At 41.1% G+C, this 22,485-nt stretch overlaps 3 protein-coding genes and 1 non-coding gene across 11 annotated transcripts; 2 read left to right on the top strand and 2 right to left on the bottom strand.

Annotated features, from left to right (window-relative positions):
- Positions 1 to 1,687: 1,687 nt before the first annotated feature.
- LOC145708024 (uncharacterized) lies at positions 1,688 to 3,005 on the bottom strand. Its single transcript, XM_081785633.1, has 4 exons — positions 2,762 to 3,005; positions 2,473 to 2,714; positions 2,065 to 2,424; positions 1,688 to 2,025 (listed from the first exon to the last, which is right to left on the bottom strand). Exons 1-4 carry the CDS (start codon positions 2,908 to 2,910, stop codon positions 1,808 to 1,810), a joined length of 969 nt encoding a protein of 322 aa, XP_081641759.1. The 5' UTR covers positions 2,911 to 3,005; the 3' UTR covers positions 1,688 to 1,807.
- A 1,724-nt stretch (positions 3,006 to 4,729) lies between these two features.
- On the bottom strand, positions 4,730 to 4,811 carry TRNAS-AGA (transfer RNA serine (anticodon AGA)). The gene has a single exon. It is a non-coding gene; the product is annotated as a tRNA-Ser (tRNA).
- Positions 4,812 to 7,751: 2,940 nt separating this feature from the next.
- On the top strand, positions 7,752 to 11,017 carry LOC145708540 (uncharacterized). 2 transcript variants are annotated; one of them, XM_081786224.1, is made up of 8 exons: positions 7,752 to 7,881; positions 8,029 to 8,130; positions 8,208 to 8,340; positions 8,937 to 9,539; positions 9,614 to 9,735; positions 9,780 to 9,957; positions 10,005 to 10,226; positions 10,270 to 11,017. In XM_081786224.1, the coding sequence occupies exons 2-8, from the start codon at positions 8,033 to 8,035 to the stop codon at positions 10,345 to 10,347; spliced, it is 1,434 nt and encodes a 477-aa protein (XP_081642350.1). In that variant the 5' UTR covers positions 7,752 to 7,881; positions 8,029 to 8,032; the 3' UTR covers positions 10,348 to 11,017. The 2 variants fall into 2 exon arrangements, with proteins under 2 accessions (XP_081642350.1, XP_081642349.1); XM_081786223.1 differs by having other exon boundaries at positions 8,172 to 8,340.
- Positions 11,018 to 13,203: 2,186 nt separating this feature from the next.
- LOC145708172 (uncharacterized) lies at positions 13,204 to 22,292 on the top strand. 7 transcript variants are annotated; one of them, XM_081785815.1, is made up of 11 exons: positions 13,204 to 13,290; positions 13,388 to 13,450; positions 14,177 to 14,263; positions 17,205 to 17,340; positions 17,540 to 17,591; positions 17,634 to 17,724; positions 20,483 to 20,556; positions 20,607 to 20,640; positions 20,950 to 21,063; positions 21,510 to 21,755; positions 22,153 to 22,292. In XM_081785815.1, exons 1-11 carry the CDS (start codon positions 13,265 to 13,267, stop codon positions 22,220 to 22,222), a joined length of 993 nt encoding a protein of 330 aa, XP_081641941.1. In that variant the 5' UTR covers positions 13,204 to 13,264; the 3' UTR covers positions 22,223 to 22,292. The 7 variants fall into 7 exon arrangements, with proteins under 7 accessions (XP_081641941.1, XP_081641940.1, XP_081641942.1 ...); XM_081785814.1 differs by having other exon boundaries at positions 20,947 to 21,063; XM_081785816.1 differs by lacking the exon at positions 22,153 to 22,292 and adding an exon at positions 21,894 to 22,084 and having other exon boundaries at positions 20,947 to 21,063.
- The last annotated feature ends 193 nt before the right edge of the window (positions 22,293 to 22,485 follow it).

The following is a 22,485-nucleotide window of genomic DNA, read 5'->3' as shown; positions in this document are numbered from 1 at the left end:
TTCTCAAGTTGAGATAGTCAATTCCTCTCTTGCTTTTGTCCACATTTCCGACTGGAATAAAAGACAAAACAAAGAATGTTTGTGAAGGCCAAATTTAACAACACGAGAAACTTTAATCGTTTCCAGAAAAAGTTCGATGACCGCTTAATGACGAAATGGCAGAGCAAAGACCGGATAGGAAGTGTTGTTTGCCAGTCGCATCCATGGCACAAATAGCGACAAATCTCTTATTTATTCTCAATCATCACCGTTATGTCCTATGATTTGCTTCACAGGAGAATCCGAATCATTTTTCTGACTCTTAAAAATCAAGGAAGAAAAACTTCCTTGATTGCATAGTAACCAGAACCTAACCTTCACCATTTATTCTTCGTGAAGGCATTAACGCTTTCAGTAAGCTGGTTTTGTTTTGTTTGTTCTAAGATTCTAATGCAACGGTCAAGTTTTGGCAATATTCTTGTTTTATTGTGCCCTAACCCTAACCCTAAAAATACTGGCTTCTACATGAAATACCAGGTCACATATCAGTTGCATATATGTTGCCCAGTGTCAATCCTAACCCAAACGAGAACAAAATCGAATCTTTTGCTGAAAACAGTCAAAAAAAATAAACCCTTGTTGAAGAGAGAGGATGTTCGATCAACTTTTCGAGTTCCAGTTGATCCAGAGTTGCTGGAATCGCGCCGCATGCGCCGCTCTATAGCGCGCTCAGTATTCCCAACGGAGTATATAAAAACTCCACGAACTCGAGAATATGTATTCTTATAGGAAAAAAGACGAAAATATTCACTTCGACGTTTCAGAACTATGCAAAAACCGCGATATTTACAACGAGCGATTGCGTCTTTCCAGCAACGCCGCCGAAAAAGTAGAGAACAAAGATTGGATGCTGTTGTGCTGCCCAAAGAAGTAGAGATTCTACTTTCCGATGGAGACTTGACCCGAGACTTTCGTGAATTTCTCCAAATCATCGGCCTACCAGACTTGATTGCCTATGTGAACTTTGTCCTCAGTGTGCTCTCACTTCAAACTGAACAGAACCAATCCGAAAAGCAAAGCGAAATCACCAAGGAGGAAGTCGTCGGGATTTATACTCGTTATCTGAAGCCCTACGCTCACGAACGTCTTGACATCGACTGGATAGCGCGAACGAAAGTGGAGAGGAGAATCAATTCCGGCCTTCTCATTCCTGAAATCTTCAACGAGGCTCTTCAGCTCGCCTCTGCCAGATTCGTTACCAAACTGAGCAAATTTTTACAATCAACAGGCGTTCCTCTCAATTAGAGGAAAAATGAAGATATTGACTAAAGATCACTTTTGCTCTTTTATTCTCTCGACAAATTGCGATTTCGCATGCTTTTCTATCAGACCTTGTGCTACCAGATCTGCCTTCTCATTCACCTGCAAATAAAAACAAACTTTGCAGAATATTTGACTCTTGTTTTCCGTAAACAAAACTGAAATGGATGATGCCGTCCAAAAACTTGACCCTCTATCACAAATGTTACCGTTACAATAGCAGATTTGGATAAGTGAGACCTTTATTTGGTCGAGATTTTTTTGTCAATTCTTGAAGACTCCCCCTTAATTTCAGTTTGTTCTTCCGCACTCTTTTAAACTTTCTCGCCATGCTAATCAATGCATTGAATTGAAAATGAAAACTCATTTTTGTTGTTGTGATTGTCGATCTATTGAGAAAATTATCATCAAGTTTTTTTTTTTCCAGTGACAGTTTTGAATAGCAGGTAGCAAGTAAACAAGCGATTTTTGATCGTATTTTTGAATAGTATTTTGATAACTTTTCAAACTACTCGTATAAGGTGCAGACGTTATAATCGAAGTATCTGTTAAAACAACCCGTGGTCCAATGCACTGGGCAAATTTTAACACCATCTTCCTCGTCAGCATTTCGAAAGCAGTCTCGACAAGCAACATGTCCACAGCTTGGCAAGAATGATTTTCGTCGATGTGTGTCGTTGTAATCCTCGTTGCAAAATTTGCAATACTGGTTGTCTTTTCTATTTTCTAAAAATTGATAGAAAAAGTTTCATCAATAATTCAAACCTTTTGCTTCAACTTCGTCGTCGAAAGAGAATTTTGCAGCGACCGAATGATATTCGTACGAAATCTGTCTGAATCGTTTGAGAGCATCCTTCTTCTCCTTTTCTTGATCGATTAAAAGTTTCTTCTCAGCTTCATAATCCTCCTGCTCGTCTTTGAGATCTTTCTTCTTCTCCTCAAGGGATTTTTCTGCTTCCTCTACTTTCTTCTTCAATTTTTTCAAGGCTTCTTCGTCTCGTTTTATGGTTTGTTCTGTCGTTGTAACCGTGGATTTAGCTTTTTCGCATTCATTCTTATAGTCATTCAAGTACTTGTATTCCTCATTGTAATAGTAATGAACAACTTTAAGTTGCTTTTCTTGGGCTGTAAATACACTGTTATTATTCTATTTTAAAACTGGTAATGATTTACCTTTTTCGTTCTCGAATAGAACTTTCGAGGCTGGCTCGCAACATGATCCCATGAAAAATCCCTTGAAACAAACGTCTTTTGATTTGCAGCTTCCTTCTTTGTCGTAAGCTGGGCATTTGAATTTTGCGTCTGAAAGCACAACATGGGTGCGCTCGGTGCGGAAGAAGTTGCTGCCATACTCCTTCGTTGCACAAATTTCGCATAAGTTTCTGCCTCGGATGGGCCATATTTTTGTTGGAACTCTTAAAAATTAACTTCGTAATCAAGACACCAAACTTTTTTATCTTACCCATCGCACTCAGATCCAACGCACTCGCCATATTTTCCGAAGGAAACCAGCATTCCAGGGAAAAGACTCTCGAACGACTCTCTTTTCGCTATCTTCGACGCTGATGTCGATGCTCCATCATTGTCAATTTTTCGGGACCTAAGCTTCATCTCTATTTTTTCTTCAGTTTGCTAGGGTGTTGTAGCGTGTCTGAGAAGTCTACTCGATAGATGTCAGTCAGCAAGCTTATTGGACAGAGTTTACCAAAACGAATGGTTCACTGGCCTATCATACGTCATGATTAAGATTTTCGAGTGAAATTCGAAATGAGTAGGTTTAACGCTCTAAAAATCGACACCATCCGCGCCATTTTTAAGCTTTGATGGTTTCTTTATTTCGAAATTATCAAATCATGGCCTATGATAGCATGAATCATAGACTATGATCCATAGTAATTTATCTATGGACCATAGATAAATTATCTCCGAAACAATCGGTGCGATGCTTAGATTTGATGATGCAAACAGTCATCGTATGAAGAAAAAAAATCTTTCTGCCGGATAAATCGTCTTTTCTATTCTTTCTGTTAGTTCTTCTTCTGTCTGTCCAAAAAGTTCTCTTCCTTGTTTTCAGCTCCAATTTTATCAATTTTATTTAAAATAACTATCAAAAAATGCCTCTTACGCATATTTTTTTATGAATATCTCTCAGCATTTACAATTAAAGTAGTCGACTTTTTAGTCTTGCTAAAACTTTCGTATAATTAGAATTAATCAAATTTATTATCTTGGTGATAAAAATCACACAGAGTTAGTGAGATGAAGTTAAGCCTGAAGAATTGAATTTTGTCCGAAAAATACTGTTTAGTACCGAAAATGGTATTAGTTTTAGCGCATAGCCTGAAATCTAATTCGTCTTTCCATAATGCTCGGGTAATTCGTCTAATGAGCGAAAATCACAATTTTAACTCGTCGGAATGAAAGCTACTCGAAAGTTTTGAATGCGACGAAATTCTTGGAAACTGAAAGATGTTTTGATGAGAGCACAACTTCAGGAATTATGCAAAAGTAAGGGAGTTCGGGGCGATAAGACGTTTCGTAGCGTTTTGAGATTACCAAAGACAAAACAGAGTTCAAAGGGTTTCCGGGCTCGATGAGAATCTAGAACAGGTCATTTCGGGCGATGCGTGATGAAGGGGATTAAGGAGGGTGACTTGTTTTGGCTTCTTGGAAAATTGCGAGATTTCTCAAAGTCACCAGCTCGGTTACGTGAATGGGGCGGGGAAAGGTCAATACGAATAATTTACTAAAATCAAGATTGGCGGTGCCAGTAAACAGCTTATCGACTCCAGTGCTTGTATTTATCGAGAGCAATTAGAATAAGCGATAATGTCGAACGGAAGACTAATTGATCTTTCTAATTAATTTCACATTGATTTTTGGCCGTAACTTGACTGAATCCGAATTTGGCAGCGAGCTGGGCTATTGAAAACGTATAAATTTATCTTTTGATGCCGGATATAGCTTCCGTTTTTAATTTTCATCTCAAGAGTGCTCCAGGAAGTGGCCTCCCCTCCCAAATCAAAATTTTGAATAATAATCCGCCCGATCCGTCAAATTCGAAATTGCCAAAAGCCTCTTCAACTTGCCCCGACCAGAGTTATTTTATAAAGAAAAGAAAATACACACTTGTAATAAGGACTTAGCTTCTCATGTAATCCGGCCCTAATAGAATTCGAAATTGATCGTTTCACCGGAAGTGCCCAACGGCACATGAAATACTCATTTTTTTTTCGCCAGAGATACAATGATATACGCGTTCTTTGAAGTTTCGATTAGCAAAAAGCCACGCAAGCAAAGTCTAATCGAAATGCACTCTTCACACGTTCTCTTCTAGAGGCCGTTCCAGTCTGGGCTACGCAATCTGTGTAAAAATCTGGGATCCCAGATTCTAGTTTCGGATCAATTTGGCACTAGAAAAAAGGATATTCGCTGCGAACAGGATTCGAACCTGCGCGGGGAGACCCCAAGAGATTTCTAATCTCTCGCCTTAACCACTCGGCCATCGCAGCGTGCTGGGTTCCCTTAAGTATTCATTATTATAGTAAGGGCACGCAGTCGACTGTAAACGAAGTACAGCAGGAGCTGTATTGAGCAAGAAGCACTCAAAGATGAATGGCGGGTGCTTAGGGAGGAAATGATTTTCTTTTGTAGATTTTGGAAACTCATTTTCCCAGCAGAGCCGCGAACAATTACATTTCGAACTGTTTCAATAGCTAAAAGTGTGTTAAAAATACAAGTTATTCTTCACCTAGTTGCTAACCCAACAATGTTACTCTTTTCTAAAACAACAGGCGAACAATGGTTAGATCTTAGATCGACTCAATAAGAATCAACTGGCGCATGGAAAATGGTAATCATAACTTTTCTGGGTCGGCCAGATCACTGGCGGCAGTGATCAGCTGCTCCAGCGGACGTTTATTATCGTTTAGGGCTATTTGCGCTGCCTATTGACTGGCACTTGTATTCCTATTTTGGTCAAATGTTAGCGAAAATGTCTATTTCGGCTATCCAAATCACATTTTGTTGATTTCGCCATCGATCAAAAAAGCAAACCACTGCGAGCCGGATGCGAGCCCAATCATTTGATATTACGTTTTGACGATTTTCAATAAGGATTTCTGAGTGAAATCCTGACCCCCCCTTTTTTATATGCTCATCTGAAAGAGCGTAAAAAGTTACCCGAGAAGAGCCCTCAAAATCTTGATTTTTTGTTGAAGTTGACGTCACAGCACGTGATTGAAGTTCCAGAGTACCGGATTTCTCCTACGCCCGCATTTCCAAGTCCTCTTAGCTACCCGGGCGTATGATAGCTGAAAATGATCGTCTAGTTGAGCTCTAGGTCAGCATCGTGTTTTCATCCCTTCTCAACCTTTCTTTCTCAAAATCAATATTTTTCGCAAACAGGTGATTTCAAAAAGGGTTGAAAAAAATGAATGGAATGTGATGAAAACTAGATGCTGACCTAGAGCTCAACGAGACGATCATTTTCAGCTATCAAACGCCCGGGTAGCTAAGAGGACTTGGAAATGCGGGCGTAGGAGAAATCCGGTACTTTGGAACTTCAATCACGTGCTGTGACGTCAACTTCAACAAAAAATCAAGATTTTGAGGGCTCTTCTCGGGTAACTTTTTACGCTCTTTCAGATGAGCTAATAAAAAAGTTGGGTCAGGATTTCACTCAGAAATCCTTATTGAAAATCGTCTTTATTGCTCATCCCCATTTTTAGCGTCTTTGGAATTTGATTAGCGCGGTAGAATTGACCTTTTGCTCAGCCGCGAAAAGGCCAATTTGAGTGGCGAGTTTAGATTAATTCAAATCTGTTGTGCGTTAAAGTGCACTCTCATTATTTCGATGGAAGTAATATGTTTAATTAGCAGAGAGCGCGAGTGCTCCAGTAACGCCAAATACTACTGGTAGTCGCCGCTCAACTAGTGTGAAAGATAAATATAGATAAATAAAGTTTTAAATCAAGTTCATCTGCCAAAGAGGACATTGGTTTTCACATCATTCAGTTGATGGATCGCAGTCTGATCTACTTCTGAACGAAACAAGTTCGACAAATCAACTTTATTAATTTCCAACTGTAGCTGTTATGTAGATAGCTGTTGGAAGTATAGATCGGTAGTGAGTTTAACGGCTGTAAAGTTGGGTCAGGCATTTGGGGCGCCGAGCTGCGCGCTGCAAGATTGGCTTGACTCTTTGATTAATTGGGCGAATAAAGGGTTTTGCATAAATTGATTTCGGCAAGTGGCAATCAAAGTTATGGCATTCTCAGCCAGGGCGTTGTCAATTTTGCAATTTGCAAATTTATTAAATTGCTTTTCCCTCTAACCTTACTTTCTAACGCCAACATGTATTTTCACTTATTTCATTTCCGAAATCTGCTCCGCTCAGATCCGTAATCAATATTTTTGCAAAAATAAGTAGGAATTTACACGCGCCCACTTTTTGTCCTTTCTATTTACACTCGCTGATTGCAAGCGAAAATATCGAGATTAAACTTTCAGTGCCCAAGAATCGAGTCCATTTATTCAAAGGCTTCTGGCGTTGTTAGGCTGTTCATGCTCGAGAGACGCGCTTGATCCTTTTTAGCTCCCTCCCAAAAGCCGTTTAAATATTTCTTAATTTCATTTTTCCGGATGAAGGCTATCAATCAAAAGCGAAAGAAATACTTTTCATGGTGTCTGGTCATAAAATGGGAATTTCATTTAGTTCAATAAGTTAAACCATCGCCAGCTGAACGTATTGTTGCGCTATTCTTCATTTAGGGTAATTGTATGTTTTCTAAATCACGATGCACAAAAGACCAAAAATCCCAGCCAGCGAGAGTCCCCCACCCATTCACTGCTCGATCAATTTATTTGCCCGGAAAAATACTTGAACAAATTACTGTTTAAACTTTAAAGTCAACATTTTCTCAAAACAGTTCGACTTTATTTGCAATGGCCATTGGAGCTTACCGATAAATTATCGGCGATAATTATCGATGAAGATATTCCAAGAGGGCGTAATTCTATAAAATCTTTCCTTGATGTTCATGCATCAGGGGATGCTTTCGTCTTGTCAAGTATTCCAGAGTCTGAGCGTATCGCCTTTGGCGCCCAAGAAACAGCGCCGTTCTGACAAAAATGTCATTTTCTAACTCCAATTATTGGTTGTGCGCCAAGATCCCGCCAGGCCGCGGTCTTGCAGCTACGCTGCTTCCTTCTACGCTTTCCTTTGCCTCGTCGAAGCAGCAAATAACTGAGATAGTGCTTTACTCGATTGATGTTATGCTGGGCTAGGTAGTCGAGGGTGAGATAAATAGTATAAAATTATTAGGACGATTTTAAAAATCAGCGGCGCAAGAGTGCGCGCCGAGCTCGTCCGCGGCGGCGCTCCTGAGCTGGTGGCGGTGCAGCTTTGCTATTTCCATCCCAAGCTGGTTAATTTTTTCGTACACATTAAACACACAATCATTTGTAATACCAATCCCACCACAAGGTTTATAATATACTCGAAATTGACTTTTCCCAGCGAGAGTTTTAGTTGACCAAAAGAGATTTCACCCTCGATCCAACCATTTCAAACAACCAAAGGTAAGTCCAGCTCTTTTGCCCTGCACAAACTAACAAGTAGTGGAGTCACTAACAACTCTTGAAGTCTTGAAAATATAGCGAAAAGCCACTTACAAGCTTATTCATCTTAATTCTCAACCAAGTTATCAAAAATATAATCGTTTTTAGAATAATGATGAACGCAATGGCAGGTCTGCCAGCTGCTCTTGGAGGACAACTGGGGCTCGGAATGAGCCACCAGGCATTGAGCCATCAGCTCAGCCAACTTAGGTTGGGTCCCTAAAAATATAATAGCGAATTTGAAAATTTAGCTCATTTCATGATCAACTTGTGGGAACCCGTAGAAGTGCTTTTGGTATCTCCGGTGGACGCAGCCGCATGCCCGACGCGCACGTTGAGATGCTGCTCGACTGCTACAAGATGGTACAGGAGGAGAGGACGCTCGACTCAGGCAGACTCGGCAAGGGTGCTTTCCACCAGGTAAACTTTCGGGGAGCGTAGCGGGAGACCGAAATTATTTTTGAATGACTTATTTAGTCCCGCCGCACAAAGACAAGTATTGAAATTAAGGCTTACCAAAATTGCGTCTCGACCATTGTCCCGCTAAGCTCTTGTTGAGATAAAAAAAATTCACTCGAACCTCGGCCCTGTCCTTAATTTCTTCTAATTTTCAAATCGAGCAACAAAAGCTACTTTTCAAAACAGAAAATAATTGGCCTCGAATTTCGCCAAAGGTTACGCTCGAGCAAAATTTCAAACTCAAATTCAATTAGCCAAATTGTATCGCGCCCGAAAATCTCGCCTGACAGGCTGAGTAATTTAATTTTATATTTTTCCTATTCGCGATAATTTGATAAATATTCATCATTTTGAGTGAAAAAGATTTATCTAAAAATTAATTGGTTTTGAAAGGGTATTGTCTTAGGACAAATTCAATTTTGCTGAGCCAAGTGAGACAAGCTCTTCTCTTGGCTGATTAAAATGAATGCCAGAATTGATTCCAATACTTCTCTCGCGCTTTATTGCATTTATCGCGCTTCTTATTAGTATCTCTCATATTTGAAACCGAACTTCAGATTACGGAGCAGCTCAACAAACGCACAGTCGCCAACTACTGCAAAGACCAAGTAACTGCCAAGCTCCAAAACCTGAAGGCGCAGTTCCGGCAGCGTCGCGCCGCCGTCGAAGCTGGCCACGGCGAAATGCGAGACTGGAAATGGTACGACCGTATGGCCGAGATCATGTCCACCGAGTCAAACGGCAAGCAGGACGACAACAATACTTCTTCAGCGAGTTATTCGGACTTCAACTCGGACAGAACGCGCAAGTCGCCGCCGTCACAGTCGTCGCCAGTCGTGCAGCCGCCCACACAAGTGCCGACGTCTGTCTTCGGAAACAATCTTCACCACGCAGCGGCGCTGAATCCAAACTTGAGCAAGATCTTGGCGAATCTACCACCTCAGCTGAGAGAGAACCCGGCAGCGCTCGCTCAATTGATGAACAGTTCGAATCCTCTCTTCAGCGGACTGCACAACTCTCCCCTTCCCAACCCGACTATCCTCTCGCACGCGATGTCGCAAGTGGCAGGCCTTCCAACTCCACAGCAACAGGCCACAGTCACAACAGAGAGCGACGATGACCTCGAAGACAACAAAAACAACGTCTTCCAGCAGCAGCAGGTAGGAAGCGTTAATTTACTAGCGCCTTGATCAACATGATTGTGACGTTTCCTGAAACTAATCGAATATCTTAGGCCGCTTTTCAAAGGAACCTGATGGCTCGCGTGCATGCAGGCAGCAGTTTCCCACAGCCCCATTTCTCGGCCACCAACAAATCACCGGAAACGACATCATTGAAGCGAGCCGCCCCCGACAGGTATTTAATAACTTCAACTGAAAATCTTCATGCTGAGTTTCAAGTTCTGAATCACCCGATCTGAAACGTGCGCGAGTCTCCCCACCGCCTACTTCGATCCCCAACTTGCCCGGGGTCAACCCCGCCTTGGAAGGAGCAATCGCAAACCTCATGGCGCAGAATGGGGCAAATAGGGTGGCTAGCCCACTGGTTCCCAACGTGACGGACATTGTCGCTGAAATGGTGAGTGAAAACTTATCTTTCCAATTGGTCAGAAATGACTTTTTCAGACGACCGCAAAGAAGGATTATCTCAATGGCCTCCGAAATTTGGCATTCCAGCTCTTCACTGGGCTCTCGGCTGTTCTCACTCAGATGGAGCCAGTCAATCAGAATGAAACTGAATTGTCTGCTGCACCGATGATGCCGCCATCGCCGAAGCAAGAGCGCGTCAGCCCCGGCGCGCTAGAAACCTCGACTCCGATTAAAGCCGATGTCAGCCAAATCAGAGCGGTGAGTTAAAGCATCTTCGATAAGAGATAGAAGTCAAATTAAGGAACTTACGATCGAAGAAGAGCCCGTGGAGTCGGAGAACTCGAAAGTGTCTGAAATCACTCCCGTGGAAGCCGAGTAAACCAAGCGTCGACGTTGAATGTGACCCTGCCTGACCTCACGTAACCTTCGTTTCTGCCGGATATGGCGACTGACTTTTCCCTGCGGTCAGCGCCATCCTATTTATCCTATTCTATCTCGCTCACTAATGAGAATTCAATTTCGCCCAAAAATCCAATTCGCCAAAATCAAACAAGTGATTAGACCAAATCAATCCAATTACAGCATTATGGTCGGAAAATCCGCCAAAAAATTATTTCGAGGGCGACAAATCGAAAATCTCATTTTATTTTTTTCTTTTGTAAATACAATTACTTTTTGTGTCTTCCAGATGAAAACTGCGGTAAAACTACTTTGCTTCAAGAAACACTTTCTACTGTTTTATGCACAAACAACTGGCCTGATCACAATTAATCCCAGCCTTCTTAGCGATAAAAGAAAAACGTCGTTTTTCAGCGAATCGAGTTTTGAAAGTTTGGGCTTAATTTTGATCAGGGCAAGTTTCTTTTCTCATTTAACTTTTCACGACCCTTCTTCGTTCTCGCAATTTATGCTGACTGTAATGTAATATTATTCAAGTTGAAACTGCACCGGGACCAGAGTTTATACTGTACAGACGTTCGCTTAGCCCGCAAAGTTCACTGAACAAAATTAAAATAAAATACACTTGACGCTATCAAGCACAAAAAATGTAGCCATTGTGAGAGTCCCGCAGAGTAAATGTCATTAGCCAGCGAGACAATTTTAATCGCAGATCCACTTTCAATAAATTAAGACCTTTCAAGGCCAGACAATACAGCAACGGCAATTCGAGGCTGAATTTTATTATTCGCGCGCCCTGGGCCGAGCTACGGCTGCCTCCAAAGACGTGGACTGATGCATAGAATAAGTGATTCGAAGAAGGCCTGGCGTAGATTCTAATCCTTCGTTTATAGTACAGAAGTTAATCCCGGTGTTTATGGTGCGATATGGAATTCGATAATTTTAATTCCTAAGCTCAGAAGCAAATTGTCAACAAAGAAATAGGTTCGTTAATCAGTCCTGCTGATAAGGAGAGGCTCCTCAATGAAGGACTAAAAACGCCGCCAGAAAAAGACGTTTCTCTGTGATAAGGCGCTAAATAGATATCCAGCGACGCGCCCTATTTTGTGAATAAAATCTATCAATAGCGTTCTTAGTTTTTGGCAGGAATTTACTCGCAGTAACTGGAGTGGCGAATTGCATTACTCTGCGATTTAGTGAAAAAGTACACACTGGCGTTTCCCGGCTCTCCGTGGCTAATTGGTCGCGCACAATTATTTTTGCGCCCTAAGTCCATCCTTTGTCATAGAAAAATAGAATTATTTTTGCGGCTAAGCAAGTAATAATGGCTAATCCACTCGGGCGATATTTGGGGCCTTTTGAGTTTTGTGCGACAATTTGGGGATTACCATGTTGCCTGTAAAAAAAGATGCTCTAGTGGGTATAATAAGACCACAATGAACATTTTCAAGTGCCAATTTTTGGATCAGTTCGAATTGCCTTTGAATATATTCGCTAAGCTCAAGCTGTTCAAAATGAAACACCTCAGATCCGCAAATTGCACCATTTTCGAGTCCACCGAGCGCCAATTAATTCAAAAATCATTCCAAAGAAATACTTCACACGATCGTCAACTCACACCTTACTAAGCCCACTTAAGATACTAATTAATTAACTGTTTAATCGACTGGCAACAAGATCGACTTTACTCAGACGCAAGAAAGGTCGCCTTCGTTACGAGTCTAGCTTCGCTGCAAGTCGAGAAGCCGCGCGCGGCTTCGAGCAAAAGAAAAATTAGCGGCTTTTCGATCTTGAAGTCGATTTTCGAAGTTACAGTAGCTTCAAAGCGTAGTGGTTTTGGGAAGAGAGTTGTAATTGATTCGATTTTCTTTAGTTTTTTCTTCGGCTTGGTATTGAATTCGGATTGGTATTTGTATAATTGACGGGATTTTTGTTCGATTTTGTTCAAGAGGAGGCTCCTAATTCGATAAAACCGCAGGGACTTTGGCGAGCGCGCTGGAAATGCAGAAATATTCGAGACTAATTAATCCGCCAATGATATTTTCCACCGAGCCTAATCAAATTCAGCATTCAAATGCGCACACAGATAAAAGCACCAAACAATAGAATTAAAATATTAACCAAAAATCACCTTTTCAACGAAAAGAAAAGTAACTACTGTAACTTTCAAAATTTGCAATTATCTGAAATTGATAACTGCGGTGAGACCAAGTTGAGAAGCGTCTCTTCTAGTTCGTATTTGTTTTAAATGTGAACTGTCAATGGTCGCATCGCCTGTAAGTTGCTTGTAAGTGGAATTGCTTTTTCGCCTTTTTCCGCGCGCGCCCATTGGTCAAGCCGCGCTCTGAGCCAACAATCGAGCAAGCTCACTCCTCCGTCTCAAGATTAGAATTAGCTTCTCCCTTCATCACGCGCTCTTCATCCCTTCCAGCTGCCAAAAGAGACAGATTTTTTTTCAGAAGAAGAAACCTATTTCTGATTTTATAGAAATGCTGCACGATTATTATTATTTATTTTTTAATTATTATTTTCTTAGTTTGTCTTTTTAATCTTTGAAAATTCCACGCATCTGTGAAGGATAATTTGAAATTTGTATAAATTTTTAAAAAGAGAATTGTCTAGTCAAATTGGATATTGTTAAGTTGAAGGGGATTAGAGTTGAAGAGCGTTCGCGGGAAGCCGTAAAAAAGTGTTTTGGATCATTAATTCATTGCTCGATTGAGGATACATTCATCCTCTTAGTCTTTGTCGCTCGACATTCCCATTGACGGATTACAGTGAACTATCAAACGGGGCGAGGCGACAAAGTGTTTTTATTCCTGATCGATTGATTATTCTAAAATTTCGCGCTTTTTAGACAAATTTGACGAAATAAAACATGACCAGATGACGATGCAATGACTTCCGAGACTTTTACGCAAAGGAAAGCCTTGAAAACATTATCTTCGAAGTTTAAATTCTATTTTTTGATTGTAAAATTGTTAATTTGATAATTTTGCAAAATAAAAAGGCTGCTAAAGTGGATTCAAGTCGAGCTTTCAAGAATGTCCGAATTCGGCTTCTTCTTCAGTTCCTCCAGCCAGGTAAGAATTGATTCAACTCACTCGACCAAAAATGACGTAGCGCGGCTAAGTTTTTCGTTTTCCCGAAGCCGTCCTTTTCGAATTAGTGAGCTTTTTCTATCGCTAAAACGCGATTAAAGCGGACATAGTTCTAGCTGAGGAGAATCAAGAGCGAGAGATTAAAAAAATTTTTCGCGACACGTGAAATTATATTTCGTCTTCTTTTCTTTTCAATTGGCAATTTGGGCGCCGTTTGAGAGGGAAATGAGCGCGAATTCCTTCTTTTTGGCGTTTTTAGATGAAATCTCGCCACTTAGGATTTTATTTTATTTTGACAAGCGTTGAGTATAGAACTGGGGCGGCGCACTTTCCAAACTGTGGGGTTATATCTGATTCTAATAAAATAAACTGTTAGTGCTTAAAGCGGGTTTATTTTTTCGACGCCCTATCACTTCCTGCATTAATACGGCAAGTGGGTACGTGAGAACAAATTAAACACAAGCAAGAAAGCAGTTGAAACTCAAGCTCAGTAAGACGATAGCGTGATGGGTGTATCCGGCGCTGGTTTTAAACTAAAACACATTGAAATATGTTTGACATAATCTTCGAGATTTCTGCTCATTTCGACGCGATAGAGAAAGCTCTCGGGCGATGATGAGCTTCGGAAGTGATACGAAAGGCCGCGTTTCGCTGAAACACTTTAGAGCGATCTAGTATTCAAACATTCGCCTTCATCATTCTTTTCAGCTATTCGAACAACTTCGGGCCTGGGATCTCTATTCAGACCCTGCGCGACCCAAGTGACCAGCGCTTCCGATTCAATTTGAAGAAAAGGTAACTCCCAAAATGAATGTGAAATGAGTTTGCGGCTTGGAGGGACACAATTATATTTCGGCCAATAATGCATCAAATTAAATAATGCCAGCGCTGCGGCCAAGCTGGCACAAGGTTAATCAAACAAATTCTTTTTTCCGCTGCTTAAAAATTTTCTACCGGCGGCGGCGGGGGACCAGAGACGGGCTTTGTTTCCCACTTTGCAAATTACCATTCGGCGGTGTTATTCTCTTATATCTCAGGTCATCATAAGCGGCTGCATTACACGATTTAATTGTCAATTCTGATCTCCACTGACATTTTAAAATCGATGTAAACATGATGCATTTTATGCTTGTAATATGCATTCTAAGATCGTGTTTCAGTCATTTCTGAGCCATTCAGCCCCTCGTGTCAATTATTCACAGAGACAGCTAATAATCGCACGAAAAATATATTTTCCGTAAGAGCGAGTTCTAATTTGCTCATTTTCGTCTCGTCTTCAATTTGATAAACGACGAATTATTAGTATCGCCTTTCGAGATAGCCTTTATTCGCTTTAAAAGCTATTTCTATTTTTTAAAAATGTTTTCGCTCTTTGATGTTTTATCCGGGCGATTGGGTGGAAGCGTGAAATTATGCACTCGCGAATGTTTCTTGCCAAAATTTTGATTTTCAAAATCGCGGTGCTCGAGTTAATCACGAGCTTTAACAAAATCCTGAAATGATCATTTCGCACTTTGACTACGAATATCTTCGATTGCGAAAATATTAATTAAAATCGTGCTTCCCACTTCCGCGCAACAACAACCCACAAGTGCAACTATTTCAAGCGATAAACGCTTCCGACAAGGCAAAACGAAGCAGATAACGGGTAAGGCACTCTTCCCCACCCAGCAGCTGCTCCTTTGAACCCCTTCTTTATTTTCTGCCGTCTTCCCAGGCGTAGTATGGAAGTATTTTGGCGAAACTAACTGAACTGGCGACACTTCCCAAAGATCAGCATCTCACCCTTTTACAAGATTCTGGCGAAGTCGCTTTGCGGCTTCGTTTTGAAAAGGTCTTGATCACAGGTTGCCCAGTCGGGTGACTGAAAATAGAGAATAACATCATTTATCTTCAATTTCCTCGAAGCCGCAGGCGGCTTCTCGATTTTCAATTTTATTTTCGAATTCGCTATTTGGAAGTATTCTTGCGGCAGATGGGATTAGGATTATCGTGGCGCTCTTTGTATTTCATAAAAATAGTACCAACCAAATAGTGGTCGAAATATGGATGGATTTGCGATAAGCACGCAAATGCAATTAACGTTTACGGCGCGTTATCATTCAGATTAATCTCATAAATGCGAAACCACGCACATCTTTCCAGTGTCGGTATCAAGAACTCCGTGTTTCCTTAGCCCGCGTTATCGTGCGCTTGATAGTAGTAGACTAGTACTGGCCCGCTTGCTTGGCAGCGCGGCCGGGAACACAATCGCGCTGAGTATAATTATTGTGAGCTTAATCACCCCAAGCGGAAGTCATTCGATACCTGCCCCAAAAATATACGAATATCAGTCTTTGCGCTAAATATAGCCCCTGCCGGAATTGATTCCGAAGTTTCGGTTTGGAAACACAAACGGGGAAAACGATCACAATTAAAAACAACTTATTTCTAAAAAGGGATGATCGGAATCGCAGAATCGAGAGTGAGTACTTTCACGCGCGGCGGATTTGGAAAACAATGGGCGGACTGAGGCAAAGCATTAGCCGATTTTAAATCGGATCGCGAAATTCACGCGCCAGTAGTGGATCAAACACCTGATGAAATTAAACCCTGCGAAAATAAGTTTCTAATTATTTTCGCGTATTTACGGCGATATTTATGGGCGTCACTGGCAGGTGCATAAGCAGCTAATTTATTTATTGTTAAGCTGAAGAGGACGAAGGCGTAATAACGAAAATGGAATTCGCAAATTTAATTTGCCGCTCTGCAGGAATTATTGGATTGGCGCATTTAAGAGTAACTTGTAGTGATTGTTACGGGCATCAAAGAAAGTGGAAGCGGATATATTTGTAAATTCCAGAGGCCTTTCTTGTCGAAGAAGCGCAAAATACCGGTTGTGCGTTTCACTTAGCGTTTTTGTAAAAATTTGAATTTGGGCGCCTGGCTGGGGCGCCTTTCGGTGCCTGATCCATCAAAACCATGCGTCGAATTTTGAGTCGCTTTTCTGTAAGAAATTATACACGATTAAATGACCCGGTAATTAATTTCATTCCATTTTCATGTGAAATGTTAGCTATAATCCGTCAATGTCTTCTTATACCCGTAATTTGCAGATACCGAGCGCTTGATTAAAATTGTTGAAACAGAATGCCAACTAACAAACTGACAAGAAATCGAATACACTCTTGTAGAATGCGAACGACTTCCGCTACAAATATTCTCAAAAGTCGTCATTTCTAAAATAATCCGGCCGCAAATGCGAAATGCTTCTTTATTTATCCGCTACCGCTAAACTTGGGAAACTGATTTCGTCTCGCCGGCCACAAGCTAAGGCGATTTAAAAACATATTATCCGTACATAAGACAGTCTAGTAAACATTGAGAGGGACGCTGCTCTATAATTGGAATACTATTATTTTAATTGATGTTTTTGAAAGATCGAAGTGAATCGCTTCTACTTGGCGGAAAATAAAAATTACCCGCTAACAAATTGTATCACCCGGGGCGAGCAATTTGTTAACATATTCAAATATAATCAAATAAAATTCGGAATAATTGGGCGACAATTTCGTTTTTCTAAAGTAGTGAAATTGACATGCCACATTATTCCATTTATAACTGCCTGTCAATGACCGTTCGTGGCCGGTTTGCGTCTCACATCAGCCGAAACGTTTCATTTTCGTTCAACTTCACACTTATTGCTCGTAGCAAAACCATTAATTTCCATAATCGTTATTTCTGACGCTTCCTTCAGGTCGAGAAACAAAGATCGCCACGAAGAGTCCGCCGCCAAACTCCCAACTAAAGAGCCCTCTCCAGAACCGCCCTTGGCTCCTGAATTCGTCCCTCCTTTGCCTGACTACGAATGCCCTGGCTCTCAATCCCCTCCGGCTCGTGACCCAAAACACAATTTTAAACACAATTAAATTTTAACATTTTAATATCAAATTACCAAAAGAAAGGACTCTCCGGCCACTCTGCTGAGCAATGACTTTAATGATCAAACTTAATGAAATGATCAAACAAGAGGCCGCTCTGCAACAAGCCCTAATCGAAAGCGAAATTATTTTTGCGGTCACCCCAACAAAGCCCGAGCCTGAGCTGCCGCCCCTGCCTCTCGAAGAACTCCCTCCTGATCCAGGTTAGACTTTCACGAGTTGATGCAGGTTTAAAATGTGTTCAGACGAGTGGGAGCGAAAACGACATGTGGTGCGCTGTGCCCGCCGCGCTGTCCGAATTTATAAATCTCGCATCGACATAGCAGAGCACCTCGAGTAAATACTACTAAGTATACTTACTTTTTATAACCTTCCGGGCTCAACGATTGTGGTATTCCCGGATCGAGGAATGCGCCGGAACTAACATCTGGCGTCAAGCGACCCGGAAGTCGCTACATTTTTCCATAATGAGCATAAACTAAACTCCGAATGTCTTTTTTACTCGGCTAGTGCATCAACCCTTTTTTACGTTGTTTGAAGAAGGAGCTGCTTCTGCCGGAAGGCGGCGGATATAATTCTGCCCGTGGTAACCATTTGATTTGTAGCGGAAATGAATTAGGGGTCGAAATTGTAGGGCAGACTGAGGTTTCTCCTCTTCCAGAAAAGGAGATTTTTCAACGCATCCGGCCGGGAGGGCTATTTATAATTTCACTCTTCCTGTTTATATTTCTAGTTAGCTTCTCCAATTAGTAGATCTTATGACTTCCTCGAGCTGCGACCTTTTCGCCGAATCCTTAATCCTTAATGTTATCAATTTGGGCAGCGATGATCTATTTTGCAGTTTCTGGCAGAACGTGTTTGAGCCCCTTTGAAAGTTGAAGCTAGCTTGGCGTAATTATATTCAAACTCCTTCCTGATGAATGATTGGTATTTCCCGTCCCTTTTATTTATACATATTCTTGGGCTACACCATATTAATCTGTTGCCCTAAAATTATTAAAGCGACATTCCTGGCCCCGCCCAGATTTTTCAACTTCGCTAATTCAATAGCTACGGCTTATTGAAATAACTCGAATAAGAACGATTATCATGTACAGCCGTATAAATACGGATGCAGGTGAATATGTCATTAATGTATGTTTACACAGCACTTGCACACTTTTTCGTAATCAACCTCTTATTAAATTAAACAGTTTGAGCGAAGCTCCCGCAGCTGGAGTTTTGACATTTCTCATTCTATCTTTTCACCGCGGCGAAAACAGATCCAGACGCGTTTTGAGTTATTATTTCAAATCATCATCGCAAACCGTCAGAATGCATCTTTTTCTCCGCGCTTGGGTGGGAGCGGGGTCGCTTTCCGGGAAATATTTCTCAAAAATTATGATTTTTAGACAAGCAAAAGAGATTCGTGGCAACTTCCGACAGGAAGCCGGAAAGCGGAAATTATCATCCCCTGGTCGGCCGTATCACAACACTGCGGTAGATATATTTTGACTTTTTCTCGAGCGGGATGACTTTCACTAAAACCGTACCATTTGTCTTCCTTTCATATTCACCATATTCGATAAAAACCGGCACTCCGCTAAAACGCCTTCGTGTTTCTGCTGAATTTCGAATCTCAAAGCGTAAGAGATTCTTTTTTTCTCTTCCCCTGAGGAGAACCACTAACGGAAACGTTGCCTCTGCTCGGGGAGTATTTTCACAATATCACGACGCCCAGAAAAGATTTAGCAAAAGTACATTATTTTAATAAAATAATGGAAAACATGTTTTCATATCCGGGAACTCTGATTCCGCATAAAGCGGAGGAAGAGCTAGTTTTTCGCGAGTTTGGCAAGGTTTAAAAATTAAATTAATTTCCGACAGGAAAGAAATACCACGCTCCAGAGTAAGACTTGCTTGGCCTACTCAAGAGTAAGTGCTTAATCGTCGCGTAGTATTTAGCCACATTATACGCTTATTCCAATTAAACTTACTTCTGTATTGAAAATGAAAATGTTGAGGGCTGAATTTGACATTTCTGCCGCTCGTGCGCGCCCGGCAGGTGATGCAGTAAAATTTTAAAATTGATAAGGACAAGTTAATATATTAACTGATAAGATTACACCAACCGGTTAAATAGCGATAAGGTCATGCTCTAATAGGCGACTTTGCGGAGAATAGCCTGCAAATACGCGCGTCTATCGGATGCATATTAATTTATATTTTTATACGGGTGGACTTATGTGGAGAAGGAAATATGTAAGAGAGTATATTAATATTTAATATTCAAGAAGTCTCGCTTCTTATTCAAAGACAAAGACGTTTCTCGAGACCACTCGGATGTGGCCTCATTCTGAGCCGCATAAGTTTCTCAAAATCTGGAAAATAATTTTCGAGTATTCACTGGTACAATGTATACCAACCGGCCACTCGCTTCCGCCACCGGAAGTCACTCAAAGCTCGCGATATTCAAAGACGTCGCACCGTTTCACCACTTCCGTTTTATTCTTAAAATTTTCATTCTCGCAGAAAAATGATCTTTCATCGGACATCGTTTTCTACATACGATTGCTCGAAAAATTCCTCTCTCACAGGCCCTGTTTATGTCCGAGAAATCATAGTTGCTAATTGTTACCTCTACGTTCCGACTAGGTGGCGGCGCTAGGAATGGTGAGACAGTGATAGCCATCTTTATTAAAAAAATATTCCCCCGACTGGTCGGTGCCGCGCACCACAGATTCATCAATGTCTTCTCTGACTAAATTTTTGGTAAAATATTCTTTTCACGCATTCCGAGGCTTTCGCATTTAGTAGCGCCCGAGTGGGGTCGATACCATTTTCACGAATTTAATGAAAACGCGTCCGCGGAATAGTGTTCGTTTGGTTGCCTGCTGGTCACACCGCGCGGTCTAACAATATCTTTCCTCCAAACCGCCGTGCCCTTATTCGGCATAAATTTGGCTTGCTTTGCTCGCCCCACATTGAATTGATTACATTTCAATCCACTTCAAACACTCTTCCCATCTGACTTTGAGTTTTCAAAGTGAAAAATCTATCGCGAGCCTGGAAGGAAGTTTTTCCTTTTGAACATTGTATAATTATGTTTTTCTAGCAAAGTCGCCGCCGATCCATCACCCAAATGCAGCCCCTGTGAATCACCCGTGATCTCCACGCCATCTACAATCGGTAATTTTTCGTGTAAATGTAAATTTTGTCGATATTCATTTTGATTGTAGGGTCGATCCGGCGGTCAATCACCCCTGACTACAGGTAACTCATTTATCCGGATAAAGTAACCCACATGAATCAAATAAATTCAATTTGAATAAATGATTTTTTCTAAAAGGCTCTTCTAATTGTATGATTTTCTGTTGAAGATTGTTGGTATGTAAGATTTTAAAGTTTTATTGCATGATCACATGAATATGTCACTATCATCACTTGAAAAAATAAGTCGCCATTTTCACATCGTTTCTCGGAACGCCTTATTGCTTATCACGATTTATGTTATAAGCGATGAAAAACTAGTCGATAAGTTATCGACAATAAGGAAACTCGAGTAACCATATCATTTAGCAGCAGATCGTCATCAAGATCGTCCTTCTCGTCTCGAGGAAGCAGTTATTCACGAAGAAGTTCCTACTCCCGTGATCGAAGTTATTCCAGCCGCTCGTCTAGATCGAGATCTTACAGGTAGAATTTTGGCGTATTTGTCCTTCGCTGCGGACAGTGACTTTCAATTATAACTTGAAACGCCGCATTTCTCAACACTTTATTTTCAGCGTTTACTTTCTGTTGCAACGCCAGGTATTATTACGTACCCCTTTTTGCCGAAACCCATATTCAATTACTCATAGAGTCAACCTCAAAAAAAACCGACATCTTACAGTGAATGGCTAGTTTATCGAATAGACTATTAATCATCTATCTATTAGATAGATTCTTTGACTTTCACTTGAGTTGAATTTCACCGTCTTTCTTTTTCATAATTTCCGACCTAGAAACGTTAACTAGCGCTTCACTGTCAGCTTTCACGTATCTGAAGTAAGCATGATTTGAGTTTACTCTTATCAAGCGTCTCAAATCAATGCTTTCGGGATTTTTAGATGCTCGTGATAACCGTTAACGCATAATTTTAGCTCTGACTCATCTCGACGTTCGCACTCCTCCATGTCTTCATCCCGATCAAGGAGCCGATCTTCCCGTCGCTCGAGCTCACGGAGAAGCTCGCGTAGAAGCTCCCGCAGTAGGAGACATTACTCGTCGAGTTCTCGTTCCCGATCCCGCTCAAGATCATCTTCATTCAGTTCAGCCCGCTCTCGGAGCAGAAGCTATTCGCGTTCTCGTTCCCGAGCGAGGTCACGATACAGAACTCGTTCTCGGAGGTAAACTTTTAAAATTTCTTCTTCGGTTCCCTTTTATAAACAAACCAAACTGATAAAAAAACATTTGTAGTGATCCTATTATAGGTAATATTGTTCATGGTGATTCTACCTATTAATCCCTAATTTAAATTCATGTAGGTTCAACGCCAAAAATTGCCAAGGTGAAAGCGAAACTGGCAAGTTACCTTCTTTTTAATGTTTAAGCATGCGAGTGTTACTTGATCCAAGGGACGGTTGAACTACCAAACAGGCCTTCTTTAGCGCCTTTAATCTACTTCACGCAGACGCAAGAAAGTCTGTTGCGTAAGTCAGCGCGTCCCCAACTTGATCTTATATCATCAGCTGTTAGTTCAAATTCGAGAGCTTCAGCGAGCTTACCATTTACATTGTGATTAAGCTATTCCAGATCGTCGCGGAGCTCCTCAAGGGATTCGTATTATAGTGGCTATAGAAGACGCCGGCGCTAGCAGCAGATTTCCTATTTCGCTATTATTTTCTATATATTTCAATTACCATCTCTTCAAAGTTACCGATCAAAGTAAACCCACAAATACCAACTTACTCTCAAATCCAAAAACAAATTCCCAAAGTATCCCTTATTCCAAGCCACATTCAGGCCTGTTCGTTTTCTTTAGTTTTCTTTTCTTTATTATTTTATTATGTTACAAAGAAGCCTCTCATCTTCATCAAACTATCAGCTGAGCTGAGCTGACTTTTGTTATCATGTGCA

Source organism: Oikopleura dioica, chromosome XSR (genome assembly GCF_907165135.1).
Source record: "Oikopleura dioica chromosome XSR, OKI2018_I68_1.0, whole genome shotgun sequence".
NCBI classification, from domain to species: domain Eukaryota; kingdom Metazoa; phylum Chordata; class Appendicularia; order Copelata; family Oikopleuridae; genus Oikopleura; species Oikopleura dioica.
This window is presented reverse-complemented; position numbering and strand designations above follow the sequence as displayed.